The 21830-nt window shown below is 41.0% G+C and overlaps 1 protein-coding gene across 3 annotated transcripts in view; it reads right to left on the minus strand.

The window, feature by feature from the left end:
• The window catches only part of ANO3 (anoctamin 3), a 434465-nt gene that overhangs the window by 242214 nt on the left and 170421 nt on the right, over positions 1-21830 (minus strand). For 2 of the 3 annotated variants that reach the window (XM_056526698.1, XM_056526699.1), the window contains exon 2: positions 14037-14231. In XM_056526698.1, coding sequence (XP_056382673.1) covers positions 14037-14231 — 195 coding nt within the window. Of the gene's footprint in view, positions 1-14036; positions 14232-14344; positions 14541-21830 lie in introns of those variants that run through there. The other variant, XM_056526701.1, reaches the window with a different exon arrangement.

A 21830-nucleotide genomic window follows, 5' to 3' on the forward strand; every position in this document is an offset into this window, starting at 1 on the left:
CATTCGTAAAACCCTTGAGACAGTCCAGTTAAACAACTGATAGTAATGTCAGTATGTAGCATGCCGCTCCTGACAAAATAAAACCCATTCATTAGGTGAGCACCTGAGGGGAAAGAAGTCCAGTCAGTGCAGACAGCTATGTCAGAGTGGTGACGAGTCTGCACACAATTGGTAGTGCTCCGCAGGTGGGAAAAAAAGTGGGTGGGCACTTAGTCGTTTAAAAAGGAGGAAGTAGTGTGAGGTTTGTTGTACGACCGCCATCAGAGTTGCACACCAAACAGTGCCAATCAGATAAGGAAAGCCGCAAGATGGTTTCTGAAGATTTTGGCAAAGAAACGCGTTGAACCCGATGAGATATGGACACCTTTGATTCAACTTCAGGTTTTTTTGAACATTATGCATCTATTTTTTTGACTGCCTAAATAGAAATATGACTACTTGGCAAAAATAAAAATAGTGCAAGTCTATGGACATTATAACAAATACCAAAAGCACAGATAAAGCAAGACAACCTATCAATGCACATGTGAATTCAACTATGAGTAAACTACAGCATGGACATTCCTCCTATTCTCTACAGAGGGATCCTCTACAGTTTTATTTTCCGCTTCTCTTATTGCTCTTTTCAATCCTTCTTCCTTTTTTTAAAACTCTTTCTTCTTATAAATAATTGCTCTAGTTATTTCCCCTCTCAGGAAAGCCTTTCTAGTTTCCCACACAATTAAATCATCTGCCGAACCCCAATTCATCACCCCAATTAATTCTGCCAAGATCTATGAGGTTTAACCAATGGGGATTAATTTTATTGGTACCCTGCCTCCCCTCTCCCTCAGTATCAATTATAATTTCTACAGTGGAATGATCAGATAAGCATCTTGTTAAATAATTTATCTTACTAACTTTATCTAAACCGAGTATATTAACCAGACACATATCTATTCGGGACATGGTCTGGCAAGTTTTATTCCAACATGAAAACGTTTTTTTGTTGATTCTGCATCCTCCATCTATCTCTCAATCCTATATCTCTACACAACTTCACCAAAGGTGTTTGACCCAAGTTTTTACCAGTCTCTTTGTACCTTAACCTATCCAACTCCTCATTCATCAAGCAGTTCATATCACCCTGAACCAACACGGGGCATGCATCTTTAGACATATAAAATTCAAATAGTTTTTTAGAGTGTCAGATGAGTATGGAGGGGGTAGGTACACAAATGCTAAAACGCATATCAAATCATATAGCTTGCAATATACAAAGGAAAAAATCTACCCTCCCGATCCAATCATTTATTTTTTAATTCCCTTTTTACTGTTTTGTGAAATAAAACTGCAACCCCCCCCCCCCCCCCCTGAAAAGGAAGTAGCAAACTAGAGGTAATAATGTGCTCACCAACTTCATTTAACCAAGTATGCACTATTCTTTTCTAAATGGGTTTTCAATAACCCAACAATCCCAGGGGCATGATTTTTTAGAACTCACATGATTGCCATGCCCATGATTGCTTTATACTATCTCTCATTCCCCTTATGTTCCATACTATCACCTTAGTACCCATGCGCCGCTCTTTACATCGTATAAATTTGGGTCGCTATTCCATTGTAGGAATAGTACCCACAAGTACGAAAAGTAGAGAAGAAAAAAAAAATGGAGCAAGATGGAGCACCACCACATTATGGGTGTCAGGTCCAAGCATTCCTAGATGATCAGTTTCCTGGAAAGTGGATTGGTCATCGTGGGACAGTTGAATGGCCCCCAAGGTCTCCCGATCTGAGCCCCTTAGAATTTTATCTTTGGGGTTATCTGAAGGCAATTGTCTATGCTGTAAAGATACGAGATGTGCAGCACCCGAAACTACAGATACTGGAAGCCTGTGCTAGCATTTCTCCTGCGGTGTTGCCATCAGTGTGTGAAGAGTGGGAGAAGAGGGTTGCATTGACAATCCAACACAATGGGCAGCACATTGAACACATTTTATAAGTGGTCAGAAACTTGTAAATAACTCATGAAAGAATACAGTTACATTAAAACCAAGCACATCATTGTTTTTCTTGTGAAATTCCCAATAAGTTTTATGTCCCTCTTCCTATTGAAAAAACAAAAGTTGGATTCAAAATGGCCGACTTCAAAATAGCCGCCATGGTCGCCACCCATCTTGAAAAGTTTCCCCCCTCACATATACTAACCATTCCCATTTTATTAAGGTGTATCCATATAAATGGCCCACCCTGTACATACATATACATATATATATATATATATATATATATATATATATATATATATATGTGTGTGTTTGGAAATACCTTGTTAAGAGTTTTCTTTATTTTCATGACTATGGAAATTGTTGATTCACATTGAAGGCATCAAAACTATGATATAACACATGTGGAATTATATACATAACAAAAAAGTGTGAAACAACGGAAAATATGTCATATTCTAGGTTCCTCAAAGTAGCCACCTTTTGCTTTGATTACTGCTTTGCACACTCATTCTCTTGATGAGCTTCAAGAAGTAGTCACCTGAAATGGTCTTCCAACAGTCTTGAAGGAGTTCCCAGAGATGCTTAGCACTTGTTGACCCTTTTTCCCTTCACTCTGCTTTCCAGCTCACCCCAAACCATCTCGATTGGGTTCAGGTCTGGTGACTGTGGAGGCCAGGTCATCTGGCGCAGCACCCCATCACTCTCCTTCTTGGTCAAATAGCCCTTACACAGTCTGGAGGTGTTTGGGGTCATTGTCCTGTTGAAAAATAAATGATGGTCCAACTAAACGCAAACCGGATGGAATAGCATGCCGCTGCAAGATGCTGCGGTAGCCATGCTGGTTCAGTATGCCTTCAACTTTGAATAAATCCCCAACAGTGTCACCAGCAAAGCACCCCCACACCATCACACCTCCTCCTCCACACCAGCACACCTGTGAAGTGAAAACCATTTCAGGTGACTACCTCTTGAAGTTCAACAAGAGAATGCCAAGAGTGTGCAAAGCAGTAATCAAAGCAAAAGGTGGTTACTTTGAAGAACCTAGAATATGACATATTCTCAGTTGTTTCACACTTTTTTGTTATGTTTATAATTCCACATGTGTTAATTCATAGTTTTGATGCCTTCAGTGTGAATCTACAATTTTCATAGTCATGAAAATAAAGAAAACTCTGAATGAGAAGGTGTGTCCAAACTTTTGGTCTGTACTGTACATATATATATATATATATATATATATATATATATATATATATATACAATATCTTCCAGCATGCCCGGACAGCCAACATTCAGATGATAACACATAGTAATGAGAATTTGTTCTTGGCACTTTAGTTATTTCCCTAACTCTAAAAAGTATACTGGTAGGTTAACTAGCTCCCCTTAAAGGTGTTTGTGTAATATGATGAATGAGAATATGGCAGTCTCTGTACTGCACTGTGGAATATATTAGTGCTATATAAGCAATAAATAATATACAGTTGAACTGGATGGACCTGCGTCTATTTCCAATCTATGTAACTATGTAAGTGCACACACTTACGGCTATAATACTACAGATAGACCCCATTGACTGCACTTTGGTAACTAAACCTAACACAGAGACTTTGGACAGAAGATGTCAACCAGTGTATCTTAATGGCTGGCTTCCAAATAATATCTATCTATCTATATATATATATATATATATATATATATATATATATATATATAAAATGTATGCAAATTTACAAATAAAGTATATGTATTTACAAATAATTTCATGTTAAGCTGTTGGTATGTGTGGACAAGAGAGAAGAAAATTGTGAATTTGAAGTTGAATGCTTTTGAAACCTTAACCCCTTCCCGCAGAATGTCATATATAAACGCCGGGTTGTGCAGTGCGTTCGCGCATCCCGGTGTTTATAAATGACATTCAGTTAACCTGGCGATGCGCAGCATCGCACGGGTTAACTGGCAGAAGTCCCACTGTTTCCAGCAGGGAACAACTTCTGCTTCACCCCCAGGACCATCAATTGATGGTCCTGGTCAGCGATCACTGTGATTGGTCCCTGTGGACCAATCACAGTGATCTGGGGTGAAAGTTCAGATCCCCCGCACTGCCCACCCCTGGAAGTCGGGCAGAACGGGGGACGAAGGCTGCAGGGGCTCGCGGGGACCTGCGGCATTCGGGGGGAACACGTGGGGACCGGCGGACTTACCTGATCCAGCGGCGGGACCGAGGAGCAGCGCGGGACCGGCCACGTGGACGAGCAGCGACGGGTAAGTATGTAGTCCTCAGAGGCAGCAGTGAAGATCTTCACTGCTGCTTCTAGGAGTCTGAAAACTACAACTCCCAGCATGCCTAGACAGCCTTTGGCTGTCTGAGCATGCTGGGAGTTGTAGTTTTGCAACATCTGGAGGGCCTCAGTTTGGAGACCATTGTATAATGGTCTCCAATCTGTGCTCTTCCAGCTGTTGCAAAACTACAACTCCCAGCATGCACTGACTGTCCAGGCATGCTGGGAGTTTTAGTTAAGCAACATCTGGCCCTTCAGATGTTGCCGAACTACAACTCCCAGCATGCCCTTCAGCTATCTGGGCATGCTGGGAGTTGTAGTTTTGCAACAGCTGGAGACACACTGGTTGGGAAACATTGTTTCTAACTCAGTGTTTCCTAACCTGTGTGCCTCCAGCTGTTGCAAAACTATAACTCCCAGCATGCACTAAAAGACCATGCATGCTGGGGAGTTGTAGTTTTGCAACATCTGGAGGGCCCCAGTTTGGAGACCATTGTATAATGGTCTCCAATCTGTGCTCTTCCAGCTGTTGCAAAACTACAACTCCCAGCATGCACTGACTGTCCAGGCATGCTGGGAGTTTTAGTTCAGCAACATCTGGCCCTTCAGATGTTGCCGTACTACAACTCCCAGCATGCCCTTCAGCTGTCTGGGCATGCTGGGAGTTGTAGTTTTGCAACAACTGGAGACACACTGGTTGGGAAACATTGTCTGTTTCTAACTCAGTGTTTCCTAACCTGTGTGCCTCCAGCTGTTGCAAAACTATGACTCCCAGCATGCACTAACAGACCATGCATGCTGGGAGTTGTGGTTTTGCAACAGCTGATGCAAGCCCCCCCCCCCCCCCCCCCCCCCCGCCACCCCCGTGAATGTACAGGGTACATTCACATGGGTGAGGCTTTTACAGTGGGTTTCTCGCATCTTGAGATGCAGCAAATTTTGCGCTGGGAAACTCGCTGTAATCCCCCGCCCATGTGACTGTACCCTAAAAAACACTACACTACACGAATACAAAATAAAATAAAAAGTTAAAAACACTACATATACACATACCCCTACACAGCCCCCCTGCCCCAATAAGAACGTCCGGTACGCCACTGTTTCCAAAGCAGAGCCTCCAGCTGTTGAAAAACAACAACTCCCAGTATTGTCGGACAGCCGTTGACTGTCCAGGCATGCTGGGAGTTTTGCAACAGCTGGAGGCACCCTGTTTGGGAATCACTGGCGTAGAATACCCCTATGTCCACCCCTATGCAAATCCCTAATTTAGGCCTCAAATGCACATGGCGCTCTCACTTTGGAGCCCTGTTGTATTTCAGGGCAACAGTTTAGGGCGACATATGGGGCATCTCTGTACTCGGGAGAAATTGCGTTACAAGGTTTGGGGGGCTTTTTCTTCTTTAACCCTTCATGAAAAGGAAATGTTGGGGTCTACACCAGAATGTTAGTGTAAAAATGTTTTATTTTTTACACTAACATGCTGATGTTGCCCTATACTTTACATTTTCCCAAGAGGTAAAAGGGAAAAAAGCCCCCCAAAATTTGTAACGCAATTTCTCCCGACTACAGAGATACCCCATATGTGAGCGCAAAGTGCTCTGGGGGCGCACAACAAGGCCCAGAAGGGAGAGCGCACCATGTACATTTGAGGTGATTTGCACAGGGGTGGCTGATTGTTACAGCGGTTTTGACAAACGCAAAAAAAAACAAAACCCCACATGTGACCCCATTTCGGAAACGACACCCCTCACGGAATGTAATGAGGGGTGCAGTGAGAATTTACCCCCCACAGGTGTCTGACGGATCTTTGGAACAGTGGTCCATGAAAATGAAAACTTGTACAGCCCACTGTTCCAAAGATCTGTCAGACACCAGTGGGGGGCAAATGCTCACTGTACCCCTTGTTACGTTCCTCAAGGGGTCTAGTTTCCAAAATGGTATGCCATGTGTGTTTTTTTTTGCTGTTCTGGCACCTTAGGGGCTTCCTAAATGCGACATGCTCCCCGAGCAAAATTTGCTCTCAAAAAGCCAAATATGACTCCTTCTCTTCTGAGCATTGTAGTTCGCCCATAGTGCACTTCAGGTCAACTTATGGGGTACCTCCATACTCAGAAGAGATGGGGTTACAAATTTTGGGGAGTATTTTCTGCTATTAACCCTTGCAAAAAGGTGAAATTAGGGGGGAAACACACATTTTAGTGGAATTTTTTTTTTTTTTTTTTACATATGCAAAAGTCATGAAACACCTGTGGGGTAATAAGGCTCACTTTATTCCTTATTACATTCCTCAAGGGGTCTAGTTTCCAAAATGGTATGCCATGTGGGTATTTTTTGCTGTTCTGGCACCATAGGGGCTTCCTAAATGCGACATGCCCCCCGAGCAAAATTTGCTCTCAAAAAGCCAAATATGACTCATTCTCTTCTGAGCATTGTAGTTCACCCATAGTGCACTTCAGGTCAACTTATGGGGTACCTCCATACTCAGAAGAGAAGGGGTTACAAATATTGGGGGGTATTTCCTGCTATTAACCCTTGGAAAAATGTGAAATTTTGGGGGAAACACACATTTTAGTGAAAAAAAAAATTTTTTTTTACATATGCAAAAGTCGTGAAACACCTGTGGGGTATTAAGGCTCACTTTATTCCTTGTTACGTACCTCAAGGGGTCTAGTTTCCAAAATGGTATGCCATGTGAGGGTTTTTTGCTGTTCTGGCACCATAAGGGCTTCCTAAATGCAACATGCCCCCAAAAACCATTTCAGAAAAACGGACTCTCCAAAATCCCCTTATCGCTCTTTCCCTTCTGAGCCCTCTACTGCGCCCGCCGAACACTTTACATAGACATATGAGGTATGTGCTTACTCAAGAGAAATTGGGCTACAAATATAAGTATACATTTTCTCCTTTTACCCCTTGTAAAAATTTAAAAATTGGGTCTACAAGAACATGCGAGTGTAAAAAATGAAGATTGTGAATTTTCTCCTTCACTTTGCTTCTATTCCTGTGAAACACCTAAAGGGTTAAAATGATGACTGAATGTCATTTTGAATACTTTGGGGGTGCAGTTTTTATAATGGGGTCTTTTGTGGGGTATTTCTAATAAGAAGACCCTTCAAATCCACTTCAAACCTGAACTGGTCCCTGAAAAATAGTGAGTTTGAAAATTTTGTGAAAAATTGGAAAATTGCTGCTGAATTTTGAAGCCCTCTGGTGTCTTCCAAAAGTAAAAACTCGTCACTTTTATGATGCAGACATATTGTATAAAGTAGACATATTGTATATGTGAATAAAAAAAAATTTTATTTGTAATATACATTTTCCTTACAAGCAGAGAGCTTCAAAGTTAGAAAAATGCAAAATTTTCAAATTTTTCATCAAATTTTAGGATTTTTCACAAGGAAAGGATGCAAGTTACCACAAAAATTTACCACCATGTTAAAGTAGAATATGTCACGAAAAAACAATCTCGGAATCAGAATGATAACTAAAAGCATTCCAGAGTTATTAATGTTTAAAGTGACAGTGGTCAGATGTGCAAAAAACGCTCTGGTCCTTAAGGCCAAAATGGGCTTGGTCCTGAAGGGGTTAAAAAAAATCCATATATCCCCATTTGTAGGACATTTTAGGTAATTGCATAAGCCCAAAAACTGGAAAGGTGTGCAGAATTAAACCTATCAAGTACATGAGGATAACTTTTCCCTCTTGTCTCAGTGACTTTAGATGGTGAATACCCCTTTTATTGTTCCTGGAGGTTATACTAGGTCAGCTACTTGGTAGAATACTGCAGTCTGTTCACTCTCGTAGTGCGGTAAGCTGCTAGCATTCTCATAAATATCACAGTCACAATCTTTATCCCACACATTTTATAACATTGCAATTGCCAGTTTTTGTTCTTTCTATCAGACCTAACAAGAATCCTAGAGAAGGCATTTACTTAATTCATGGGTCTACAGCATTACAGACAGAATGCAACATTCACTGAATTTCTGCAGAGAATAACTCCCGAAAAGTCAATAAAAACAAGTCCACCAATAACAGTTATAGCCGACGGGTCATATAATGCAAAGAATGCATCTTAGGTCCCCTTACCTTCTTCCCCATAGCAAATACCTGGATTTTTAAGTGCTGTATAATTCAATGATCGGTAACATAGCAGATAGACAATTCTACTTCCTCAAGGCATAATTCTAGTATTTGAATAGTATTTGGGAAATGTGTGTGAGCCCATATATCTACCAATATGTGTTTCTTCAGCAATACAAAAAAAACTAAATAAATTGAATCCTACCTTATCTTGGGCGAGTTATGACTGTATTGAGCATATCTCTATCTCAGACCTATATTTATAACGTTTCTAGCATTCCCAACCAACCATCACCCCGCTCCCGGTCAGGTCTGACAATAGTAAAGAAATAATGCTTCTTTTTTCCTTTTCTTGGATAAAATCAGACGGCTTATATGTGGAGAATGAGCACAACACAGTCCATTTCTTCTTCAGTCAATAACCAGTTCATTTGTTGCTTTTTTGAGGCTATATGGTCGATATTGGTCGCTAGCATGGATATATACAAACATCACTCTTTGGCAAATAACAATTAAAGGCACTTAAAGTGCACAGGCAGTGCTAAAGAAACTAGAACCATTAAGTATACCACAAAGGAAGGCAAATAAATATGATATCAAAAGTGATTTGGAATTCTTCAGACATCAAAGCCCAGTAATAGTAGTTTAGAGTTATTTAGTTTAGAAGAAAAATGCATAAGGAGCAACTATATAAATATGTATAAATATATCAGTGAGCAGTACAGAGATCTCTCCCATGATCTATTTATACCCAGGACTGTATCTATAACAAGGGGGTATCCCTCTATGCCTAGAAGGTTTCTACACCAGCACAGATGGGGGTTCTTTACTGTAAGAGCAGTGAGACTATGGAACTCTCTGCCAGAGGAGGTGGTCATGATGAACACAATAAAAGACTGCAAAAGGGGCCTGGATATGTTTCTGGAGAATAATAACATTACAGGTTATGAATACTAGATTTATGTGGAAAGATTGTTGATCCAAGAATTTATTCTCATTGCCATATGGGGAATTGGAAAGGAATTTTTTCCCTGGTGTGGGGCAATTGCCATCAGCCTTATAAGGGCATTATCTCCTTCCTCTGGATCAACACAGCAGTGACATAAAAGGAGTATAGGTTGAACCTGATGGACTGTTTTGTCAACCTTATGAACTATGTTACTCTGTTAATAGTCTTCACACTAGCACATCAAAGGGGTACTACGCCTCTAGACATCTTATCCCTATTCAAAGGATAGAGGATTAGATGCCTGATTGCAGAGGTCCGGCTGCTGGGACCCCTGGATCTCTGGGCTGCAATCTCCTAGGTTTAGGAAACTGTGGTCATAACGTCATGCCCCCTCCATTCATGTCTATGGGTGGGGCAGTGACAAGCTACTACAGCTGTCAAGACCATGGCTGTCCGAACCCAGTGTTTTAAACATAAATGTTCAGAATGCTGGTGGTCTGGCCCAGAGATTGTGGGGGGTCCTAGTGACTGTACCCCCTGTGATCAGACATCTTATTCCCTACCTTTTGGATGTAGAATAAGATGTCTAGGGACGGCATACTCTTTTAAGGCTTTTCCTTTACGACATTTCTTATGTCCATTACCATCATATAAGGATTGTCTGCTTTGGATAATCCCTCTTTTGTTAGGTGGATACCTGACCCTGCTATTGGACCCCCAGAGATCAGCCGTAATCTGAGGAGAAACCTGACAGCAAGAGTTTAATTTTCTGCAGCACCACCACAGGGGAAAAGAAGAATTATCGAGCGCTCTTTGAAATTAAAGAGCACCTGTCACATAAACACACTATATAAAACTATCCACACTGAGCTTAAGCCGAGTTTACCTGCCCACACCGCAGTTGTACTGTTGTTTGTTTATACTGGGGCTTTATCTCCATAAACAACACTTTATCCAACACTCACAAACAGCCATGAATATGCTCCTTCTATGTTACTGCATCGCCGTTGTGTAATTGACACATAAATCCTCCGTGCATGCGCCATTGACTCAATGCATGTTCGTCGTAACACTGAGCGTCAACACATGTGCCCAGGACCTGTGTGTCAATTATACATTACCGATGTATTAACATAAGTGGAATAAAGCGTGGTGACCCTGGGCATTGCAGACCCCTTGTCTACGCCCCTCTAACTGTGTTAGAAGATATGAAGATGAAGCCACGGAATAAACAGTCCCTGTGTGGCCGGAGAGCTTCTTTATCTATACATGTCTGCCTATGGGGGAGCATGTGATATACAGACCACTGTGCCCCCTCCAAAGCAGTACTCAAGCAAGGAGCACAGGCGCAGAGGAGGATACAGTGACATGTATTTGCACATTTATGCTGTGATAACAAGCATCTCCTCCAAATGTGTCTATAATAAATGATATGTTGCATTTTGTTATATTCTGGAAAAAAAATTAAGATTTCAAGGTTTTAGTTCACTGAAATGGCGTCAGTTTACTATATTCATCCCCTTGAAAGCTAATTTGTTACTTTCAAGCTACTATATGCTCTTTGTGCTTGACCTTATTCTGTGACCATGGTTAGTTTTCTTTCTTCTATGGAAAATGAAAATTGTTTCTAAATAAACAGTTTTATAAAAAAAAAAAAAAAAAAAAAGTAATGTATCCACCCAGCAGTAAAAATATATTTGAAATTACTTTCTATATGGAACAATAGGTGCAGATTTTAAGTTCAGGGTGCACTGTTCCACTTTGCATATTCTTTCAATGGAAAGTACCTTTATTAGCCATCTTCAGTGCAATTTATGGAAACCAGAAGCTCTCTAATATAGTAACTGGTGTGTATGAAATTATCATGTAAAATTTTACTAAAAAACAAACAAAAAATCCTCTATTCTAGAAAATAGGATATGTGCAAAGCAATTCCTTATTGCTCCTAGTAGTCAAATACACATGCAGAAGGCCTTTATACAGCAAAATAAATAAATCAATTACATTCATACTTAAAAGGAGCTTTATGAGATGAATAATACAAGGCTAATGTCTTCCTAAAACAGCACCTCTCTTTTCCATAGGCTGTGTCTGGTATTGCAGGTCACTTTTCCTTTTTACAGTCGGTGCTAACTTATTATAAGGTTTAAAAGAGAAATAGTCTACTATAGATAATACCATGTGATATGCCCCTTACCTAAACTATTAATGCCAGTGATATGCATTGTGTCCAAGTGCCAAGGTCCAGTAATGCCATTACCTCCCAGGAATATGCTGCTATCGTTTATGGAGCCACATGCTGTAACCCTACAGGGACACTTTGTTCCTGAGTCACTATTTTGTTCTGTTCTTGAAGCATAGAAATAGAATATAAGCTGTGATGGATTTGTCATACACCAGCCGTGCCCAATAAACATCACTGATTTATAATGGGGTCTGTTGGGTTCTGTCATGATGTCCATCAAATATGAGGGGAGGCCTCAAAGAAGATGTAACCACAGCCGAATAAGATCTATAATTAACAAAAGTAAGCCTTCCAGGATTTTTTTTTAGAATTGAGCCATTAAATTAATTTTAGATTTAATGGCAATTCAGATTTGGACCTACTGTACATTCCCTGAGCCAGATGCAGAGCGACTAGCTCATTGAGTATAAGAAGTTAAAGGGGTTTTCCACCATTAGGTTATTTAATACGTACCTGCGCTTGTCTTTGGGCTAAATGACTATGTTGTGAGCTTACCATAACACTGTGGCTATCTTTTTGTGAACTGGGTATATCCTGTTGGAGTTTGTTCTCTCATACTACAAATCCCATAGTTCCTTGTTTGTAAGTGTGAGGTCACTTTTCTCCCTCCCACACATCAGCCACCCACCCATTGCATGTTTCGGCACAGATTCGAGGTCAGCTGATTATAGATTAGGAAATCGCATCTGTTGTGCAGACACTAAAATTGTGTTCTTAAGACGACCAACAGATTCACATATGTTTATGGTTTGGTGGGAAAATAGTCAAAATAGTAAAAGTACATGTTGAGAATGTCAAAAAAGAAGGATGCTGACTACATTGTGAAATAACAATGTAGTTAATTTGGAATATGTTTTTTTATTTTTTTATGTTTGTAAAAAATAAAAATATATTTGAAAAAAAATGTGTTAAGTGTAAACGGAAATAACGGAAAGCACTGGCCAATTACATCAAATATTCTAGAGACACTTGCACCAAAAAATTAATTAACACACAATTTCAACACCCATGCTTGCTTGGCTTTAAACAGTGGAGCATCAGACACTTTCTACGTGTCCTTGCTATCACTCGTAGATTTGTAGACGATTTTGACAAAAATAACACAATTGCGCCAAAAAAAGTCTAAATTTTTTGAGCGCAAATTATAAATAACAGTCCACTGGATTAAGTTGTCTACGGTAAACCAAAATGGTGACAACTTTAGAAAATCATCCACCAAAAAAAACGCAACCCAAATTCAAAAAAAATGCAATTGCGCAAAATCGGTAGACGTGAAAAGTAGTCTAAAGGCAATGATACATGTCCCCCAGTGTCCCCAGTGGGAATTGAAATAACTATAATTCAGCTAATTCTAATGTCAACATCAATTCCCAACAGACAGAGTAATAGAATTCTCCTGGGAAAGGGACCATGTCAGTGTTATTTCTACACGGACATTACCATTATCACAAACAAATTCAAACATTTAAAATTTTATACATATGTCATCCTTAAAGGGGTACTTCAGTGGAAAACATTTTTTTTTTTAAATCACCATTTGTCAGAAAGTTATACAGATTTGTAAATGGCTTCTATTTAAAAATCTTAATCATTCCAGTACTTATCAGCTGCTGAATGCTACAGAGGAAGTTGTATTTTTTGCTGGAATTCTTTTCTGTCTGACCACAGTGCTTTCTGCTGACACCTTTGTCCATGTCAGGAACAGTCCAAAGCAAAAATACAAAATTACACTTGAATATCCCTTAGAATTTTTTTTTAAATATAAAATAATATATATATATATATATATATATATATATATATATACGGTATATATATATATATATATATATATATATATATACATTATTTTTTTTTTATAGTAATAATAATAATAATAATAATATATATATATATATATATATATATATATATATATATATATATATATAACTACAAATGCTGTGATTTATTTGAATAGCCAGTATACTTTTGGTTCTTCCGGAAACTACACGAGCTGGTCGTCTTGGGACCTCCCCGCAGTGTCTGCACTTACCTCTCTCCCCTCCAGCACCGTCCCGATGTCTTGTGATTGCCAGTACCAGCATTGATGCACTTACTCGTGGCATTAAAGACAAAGCAAAAGTGGTGGTGAGTCGCAGCGTGTTTCTTTTACTTATCTGTATTCAGTCCTTGTTGTTCTCCACGCTTGCACCACACCGAAGCCCAAAGGGACTCACATTACACCTGTACCGATCTGAATATTGGACGCTAACAGGGGAAGCAGTGCCAAGCTCCTTTTCTAGCAGTATTTGTCCATATCTATATATATATATACACACACAAACACACACACACATATATATATATATATATATATATACATATATATATTTATATATACCCTACAATCAACTACAAAGCTCACACACTACAATTGTCCTTCTGCTTTCAGCTCCCACATCTTTTGACATTTTATTCCTATTAAGTTAAAAATCAATAGGTCTTACCTTGTTGAGGCTCTACATCGATTGCTGAGGAGGCTTCACTATCAAGTTGAGGCTGGACTCTGTTCTGCTGGAGCACTGTAGACTGCTTGTTCAGATGCTGAGGGTGGGTTTGGCTCTGGGCTAAACATGGCATACTTCTCCTTGATGGCTTCAGTTGGTGTTCCTTGTCTGTCCCACTTTTGCTTTTAAACATACCTAATATAGTAAAAATAAAATAATTTCAGGTTTTCCCATTCATTTTTATAAAGCTTTTTGATAGCTGTCAAGAACATCTCAAAGACACTGAATATTTGTATAGGGTAACATACCCTATGCAGGAGGTAGCAAGAAATTAAACCTGTAGAGATAATTCCTTTGACTTCTTGCACAGTGACATACGTCTCACTGCTTGCATGGTGACATACATCTCACTGCTTGCATGGTGGCATACGTCTCACTGTTTGCATGGTGGCATACGTCTCACTGCTTGCACGGTGGCATGCATCTCACTGCTCACAGCTGCCGTAACACTGAATTAAGAAAAATCCTAAGAAATAACCTATGTGCATAGAGCAATGTTTGATCCGAGTGGGCGTATTATGGCTTGAATAAGGAGAGATTATATAGTCTGTAGCTGGAAAATTCAGTTCATGACATCACTGGAAATAATAAGTGAAGGAAGACAAAGCACAGACTCACTGGGTGACAGAGGGAGCTGTGGGCTCTCGGGAGACCAAGAGGCTGTAATGTTAAATATAAAGCAATGTTGTGATTGAGGAAGCCTGGATGGAATCAGACCTAGTTAAACAAATGATTTGACGTGGCTAAGTACATCTTAACACAATTGTAGTTCCTATTGTTGCTCTTAGTCTGGGCCACATCTGGGGGTAGAGCAGTATACTGTATGTGCATTATTTTAAGAGAGAACATCTGGGCAATTTATCGCCTTCAGACGTAATGAACATTGTGTACAGTTCTTGTATGACACATTGCTGTGTCCAGTGTATTCATTAAACCTTAGATGAACAGTTAGGGACTGGCAATGCTCCATCTAATCCAGGCACTACAGACTGGCATCAAGTAAATATTAATGTACAGTGTCCTAATAATTTGCTATATTGCTGCCAGGTATACAAAGCCATACAGCATCCAGAAAATATAAAAGAGAGCACTCCATAGCATAAAACCGAATGGGTAGGTATTGGTAGAAGGATTCTTTTTAAAGCCTCTTACCCCAGGGTGGGTGTGGGAACTCACACACAACAATGGACAGAGTGTAAGGATTGTTAGAGCCCGGTCTGCAGCCTCCCAACCAAGTAGATAGTGACAAATGGACTTCAAAGGTGCAATGGTTTTTTTGCGGCGCTGACTCAGAACAGGCACATCAGGTGAGTATAAAAGGTTTATTAAAATGCAACGCGTTTTACCGCACATGCGCGGCTTCATGATGAAGCCGCGCATGTGTGGTGAAACGTGTTGCTTTTTAATAAACCTTTTATACTCACCTGATGTGCCTGTTCCGAGTCAGTGCCGCAAAAGACCCATCGCACCTTTGAAGTCCATTTGTCACTATCTACTTGGTTGGGAGGCTGCAGACCGGGCTCTAACAATCCTTACACTCTGTCCATTGTTGTGTGTGAGTTCACACAACCACCTGGGGTAAGAGGCTTTAAAAAGAATACTTCTACCAATACCTACCCATTCGGTTTTATGCTATGGAGTGCTCTCTTTTATAGACTCTGGAGCCAAATAATAATAATAATAATGATAGTAATAATAATAATGCAATAATTAGTGATGAACGGCGTGGGCCATATTCAAATTTGCGATATTTTGCGAATATATGGATGAATATTTATCCTATGTTTGTGAAATTTGCATATTCGCTAAGTTCGTTTATTTTTTATTTTTCATGCAAAAATACGTAATGAAATTTGCATAGTGCACATGCGCAATTATATATTTCATCTAAAAGAAAGGAGGGATCAATGTCCTCTGAACCTGCCGATATTTTCATATTCGCATATTTTCACTTAATATCGCATATTCAAAAAAATTAAATAAAATAAATAGAATATTTGTCATTACAAATATATATATATATATATATATATATATATATATATATATATATATACATATATATGTATATATATATATATATATATATATCACTATATTCTAAATATTCACAAAATCATGAAGTGCAGATATTCACATTTCAAATATTCACGCTCAACACTAGCAATAAAAATAAGAGTGCAATAGCAATGGGACAGCATGATTTAGAGGTACTCTGCCTGACCATTAAGAGGAGACCTCTGTGAATCTGTTTTGGAGCATAACTTCTTTAACCTTCCTTAAGGACTGAGCCCTTTTTCACCTTAAATGGGCACTGTCATATACAAAAAACTTTTGATATGTTGTAAAGCATGTAAAACCAATAGGTTTTGCTATTGCGTTCATTAGAAAATGTTCAGTATTACTGAAAAAGCAAGTCAAACATCTGCCCCTCCCTGCTTGGACACATACTAGTCCTTTTGTGTCCATGCATCATCACCTATGTCATGGACACACTTCATTGATTGACAGCTGTGAGCACAGGGCTCCCAGCTGGAGGAAAAATCCTCCCACTGTCAGCTTGTGTCCCGCTATTGTCAGTGAGGACAAGCTGGGAGTTGTAGTTTTGCTACTGCTGGGGGAGATGTGAGCAGACAGCATACTGAGGGAGGGGCGGAGACCTGTAAAGTGAGGCCACGCCCCCTCCCTTTGAGAGGAATTCAGACTGTAAGCTAAATTAAAAGTGTAATAAAAAAGTAAATAAAGGTGCTAGACACATAAAAATTAGGTGTACATGGTCAAGGATCTGACAAGTACGCTTTAAGGACTGAGCACTTTTTTGCAATTACTGTCCACTGTCACTTTATGCATTAATAACTCTGAGATGCTTTTAGTGTTTATTCTGATTTCGAGATAATTTTTTCGTGGCACATTCTACTTTTACATAGTGGTAAATTTTCGTTGTTACTTGCATCCTTTCTTGGTGAAAAATCCCAATTCCAAATAAATTATATATTGATTCACATATACAATATGCCTACTTTATGTTGGCATCACAAAGTTGACATGTTTTTACTTTTGGAAGACATCAGAGGGCTTCAAAGCTCAGCAGCAATTTTCCAATTTTTCATGAAAAATCAGAATTTTTCAGGAACCAGTTCAGTTTTGAAGTGGATTTGAGGGGCTTTCAAGTTAGAAATACCCCATGAATTACCCCATTATAAAAAAAAACTGCGCCCCTCAAAGTATTCAAAATGACATTTAGAAAGTTCGTTAACCCTTTAGGTGTTTCACAGGAATAGCAGCAAAGTGAAAGAAAAAATTCTAAATCTTCATCTTTTACACTCGCATGTTCTTGCAGAGCCAGTTTTTTTTTATTTCTACAAGGGGTAAAAGGAGAGAAATCCCCCCAAAATTTGTAACCCCATTTCTCTTGAGTAACAAAATACCTCATATGTGTATGTAAAGTGCTATGTGGGTGCACTAGAGGGATCAGAAGGGAAGGAGCGACAATGGGATTTTGGAGAATTAATTTTGCTGTAATGAATTGTGGGGGGCATGTTGCATTTAGGAAGCCCCTATGATGCCAGAACAGCAAAAGAAAAAAAAAAAAAGAAAAACACATGGCATACTATTTTGGAAACTAATCCCCTCAAGGAACGTAAAAAGAGGTACAGTAAGCCTTAACACCCCACAGGTGTTTGACGACTTTTTGTTAAAGTTGGATGTGTAAAATGCACTAAAATGCATTTTTTCCAAAGAAATTTCACATTTTTACGAGGGGTAATAGGAAAAAATGTCCCCCAAAATTTGCAAATACCCCATGTGAGGAAGAGAAGGAGTCACAATTGGCTTTTGGAAAGCAAATTTTGCTGAAATGGTTTTTGGGGGGCATGTCACATTCAGGAAGTCCCTATGGTCCCAGAAAAGAAAAAAAAAGACACGTGGCACACTATTTTGGAAACTAAACCACTCGAGGAACGTAACAACACAGCACAGGTGTTTTACAACTTTTCGTTAAAGTTGGATGTGTAAATAAAAAACAAAATTTTCACAAAAATGCAGTTTTTTGCCCCAAATTTTATATTTTTACAAGGGGAGATAGGAGAAATGCACCCCAAAATTTGCAATCCCCTCTCTTCTGAGTATGGAAATACCCCATGTGTGGACATCAAGTGCACTGCGGGCATACTACAATGCTCAGAAGAGAAGGAGTCACATTTGGCTTTTGGAAAGGAAATTTTGCTGAAATGGTTTTCTGGGGGCATGTCACATTTAGGAAGCCCCTATGTTGCCAGAACAGTGGAACCCCCACATGTGACCCCATCTCCTGCAAGTTCGTGCATGCTGGGAGTTGTAGTTTTGCAAGATTTAGAGGGTCACGGTTTTGAAACCACTGCACAGAGATCTCTAAATTGTAGCCCTCCAGCTTTTTCAAAACTACAAATCCCTGCATGCCCAAACAGCAAACAGCTGTTTGGGCATTCTGGGAGTTGTAGTTTTGCAACATCTGGAGGGCAACAGTTTAGAAACCACTGTTTAGTGGTCTCCAAACTGTAGCCCTCCAGATGTTGCTAGGCAACTCACCGGCTTCCGTAGTCTCCACCAGGGATCCAGCCGCACGTCATTGCCGCACGTGATCGCCGCCCGCCGCCGGTTGCCCCCCACTGCCACCGCCGATGATAAATAACCTCCGGTTATTCCCCCGTTCTGCCCGGACTACTGTGGGTGGGCAGAACGGGGGAACCAAACTTTAACCCCCCCGCCCCCTATCTGCTATTGGTCGGTCGCTTCTGACCGACCAATAGCAGGGATAGAGGGGTAGCACCCCTGCCACCTAACTCCTATCCCTTCAGGGGGATCGTGGGTATCTTGGACACTCCCGATCCCCCTTATTTTCCTGGTCACCAGGTCATTGGAGACCTGTATGACCTGGAATCGCCGCAGGTCGCTGGTTTGAATTGACCAGCGATTTGCAGCGATCGCTGACATGGGGGGGGGGGGTCTCAGGACCCCCCACGGTGATGTGCCAGGATGCCTGCTGAGCGGCGGGGACCGAAATCCCCATGGGCATACCCATACGCCCTCAGTCCTTAATGACTTTAAAACGAGGGCTTATGGATACGCCTGTCGTCCTTAAGGGGTTAAGCAAGAATATTGGTTATGCTGCTGAGAACTTAACATATATGAACATTCTTGACATATTTGATTTTAAGCTTCTGGGGGCCAATACAAAATCTTTAACAGGACCATCCCATCTACTTTGTATCACTTATAACACCGGTATGTTGTTATTTGGCAGAGGGACCATTGCAAACCCTCAGGGCTTGAGTGTTAATTAGGGATGAGCGAATCAAATCTGATGAATCCGAATTCCTGTTAAAGTCTTATGGGCCTAGATACTGTGAAAGACCAGCCAAAAGCACACACTTGCTGGTGTTGTAGACAAATACTGTTTTAAGTGTACTTGAGCGTAGTGTCCTCCCCTCATAAGTGCATACCACATTCGTACATAAGTGCATACCACATTCGTACATCCCTGTTAATGTCTTAAGAACATAGGTTGAGATTTATCAAAACCTGTCCAGACAAAAATCTGCTGAGTTGTCCATAGCAACCAATCACATTGCTTTTTTCATTTTGCAGAGGCCTTTTCAAAAATGAAAGAATCGATCTGATTGGTTGCTATGGGCAACATAGCAACTTTTCCTCAGGAAAGGTTTTGATAAATCTCCCCCATAGATACTGTGAAAGGCCAGACAAAAGTACACTCCTGCTGGTGTTGTAGACAAATACTGTTTTAAGTGTACTGGAGCACATTGTCCTCCCCTCATAAGTGCAGATCACATACGTACATCTAAGTGTTGTACCATTTTGTCCCTGTTAAAGTCTTAAGGGCCTCGATACTGAGAAAGGCCAGTTAAAAGTACATACCTGCTGGTGTTGTAGACAAATACTGTTTTAAGCCTAGTGGAGCGTATTGTACTCCCCTCATATACGCATTAAGTATGTCAGGCAGAAAAGTGGCAGGTTGTGCACAGAGGAGTGTCAGAGTCCTAAATTCATAAGGCAGAGGTGGCAGCAGACTAGGGGGCGAGTGGCAGCAGGAGTTACAGCGAGAGGTCTGAGCTCCCGGTACCAGCTAGCGGTCGTGTCTCGACCAGCAACCCATCTGCCATCATCGATTGGTTAACACGGTCATCCACTTCATCACAAGTGACATCTGACACCCCCAGTCAACAGCCGGTGGGTTCCTCAGACACAACCCTCAGTTGGCATGGCCCGGGAGCAGTCCCTGTCCTCCCATTGCCTCTTTCCTATGCTGTTCCCTCCCCCACAGAAGTATCTTATGCTGTGGCTTCAGCTCCAGTATTTAGTGAGGATTATCTACTAGAGGACAGTCAGCAGCTGCTGCCTAGCCAAAAAGTGAAAGAGACATCTGCAGCTTCCTCCGCTCGGCGGGCAAGTAGTGATGAGGAGAATGATGTGGGAGGTGGTGCATTCACGCTCCTGAAGCAGACACTGTTAAGGAAACTGAGGAGGACATCAGTGACGTGCAGACACAACTCGATGATGGTGCAGAAGGGGCTTTATCATCATCAGGAGAAGAGTGTTGCAGGTTGCCCGTGAGGAAGCAGCTGGGCCAGCACAGTGGTTGCATGGTTGAGAGTCAGTATGGTGGCAGAAGTGGAAAGTCTGGAGCCAAACATGCCCGGGGTAGACCATCTGCTTCTCGGCAGCCTAACTTCCTGGGAGGTAGTGGAACAGGGGTTTCTGGATTTGGCGACAGTAGCAGACTGTTGGTGGGAAAATCAGCTACTCTACAGTGTGGCAGTTTTTCATCAAGCGTCCGGAGGATGTTAACTTGGCCACATGCAAGATGTGTCAGCAGAAGGAGAAGTGTGGCCAGGGTCTCAATGTTGGCACCACGGCACTGCATCAACATATGCAGCGTCACCATAAAGCGGCCTGGGAGAACAGTGGCTCTGATGTGGTAATCCAGCCACCGCTCCCTGTTTCAGCCAGCCAATGCTCCACCACCTCAGCCGAAGGGAGCTGTGTGTCATACCCATTTTTTGTTTCTCCAGATGCTCCTGCTCCTCTTACTTCGAATCGGTCATTCCGCCAGCAATCCATCGACAAAGCCGTCCAAAGACGGAAATGTCCAAGAGACAACAGTATGTGCCCACTCATCCAACGGCGCAGAAGCTGAATGTGCTCCTGTCCAAGTTGTTGGTGCTGTAATCCCTCCCTTTTCAAGTGGTGGACTCTGCACCTTTCAGAGAACTGATGGGGACGCCCTTTTTAGGGGGAGTAACACTTGCTAAGAAGGGAATTAATAGGGCAAGAGTAGGGCTCTACAGGGAAAGTTGTTACCCCCACCTGTTACAATGGACAATACATTGTTCCCTTCCACCTTTATTGAGGAAAGTGTTACTCTTCTTAAAAAGGGCGGCCCCACACAGGAACCAATCCCTATTTCCACCTAAAAACCTGGTGAAATGGAAATGTTTGTAGATGAAAATAGGGAGAGTATCCTGTGTGGGGCCGCCCTTTTTAGGGAGAGTAACCAGTGCCAAGAAGGGAAATAATAATGCATGAGTAGGGCCTTACTGGGGAAGTTTTTACCCCCACCTGATACAATGGACCATGCATTGTTCCCTTCCACCTTTGCGTTTTTTGCCCACCTTTCCTTTTGTTTGATTAAAAAAAAAAAATTGGGTCCATATATTTTATATGTTTTACGTAATGCAT

The sequence above is a fragment of the Hyla sarda genome, chromosome 6, assembly GCF_029499605.1.
Source record: "Hyla sarda isolate aHylSar1 chromosome 6, aHylSar1.hap1, whole genome shotgun sequence".
NCBI classification, from domain to species: domain Eukaryota; kingdom Metazoa; phylum Chordata; class Amphibia; order Anura; family Hylidae; genus Hyla; species Hyla sarda.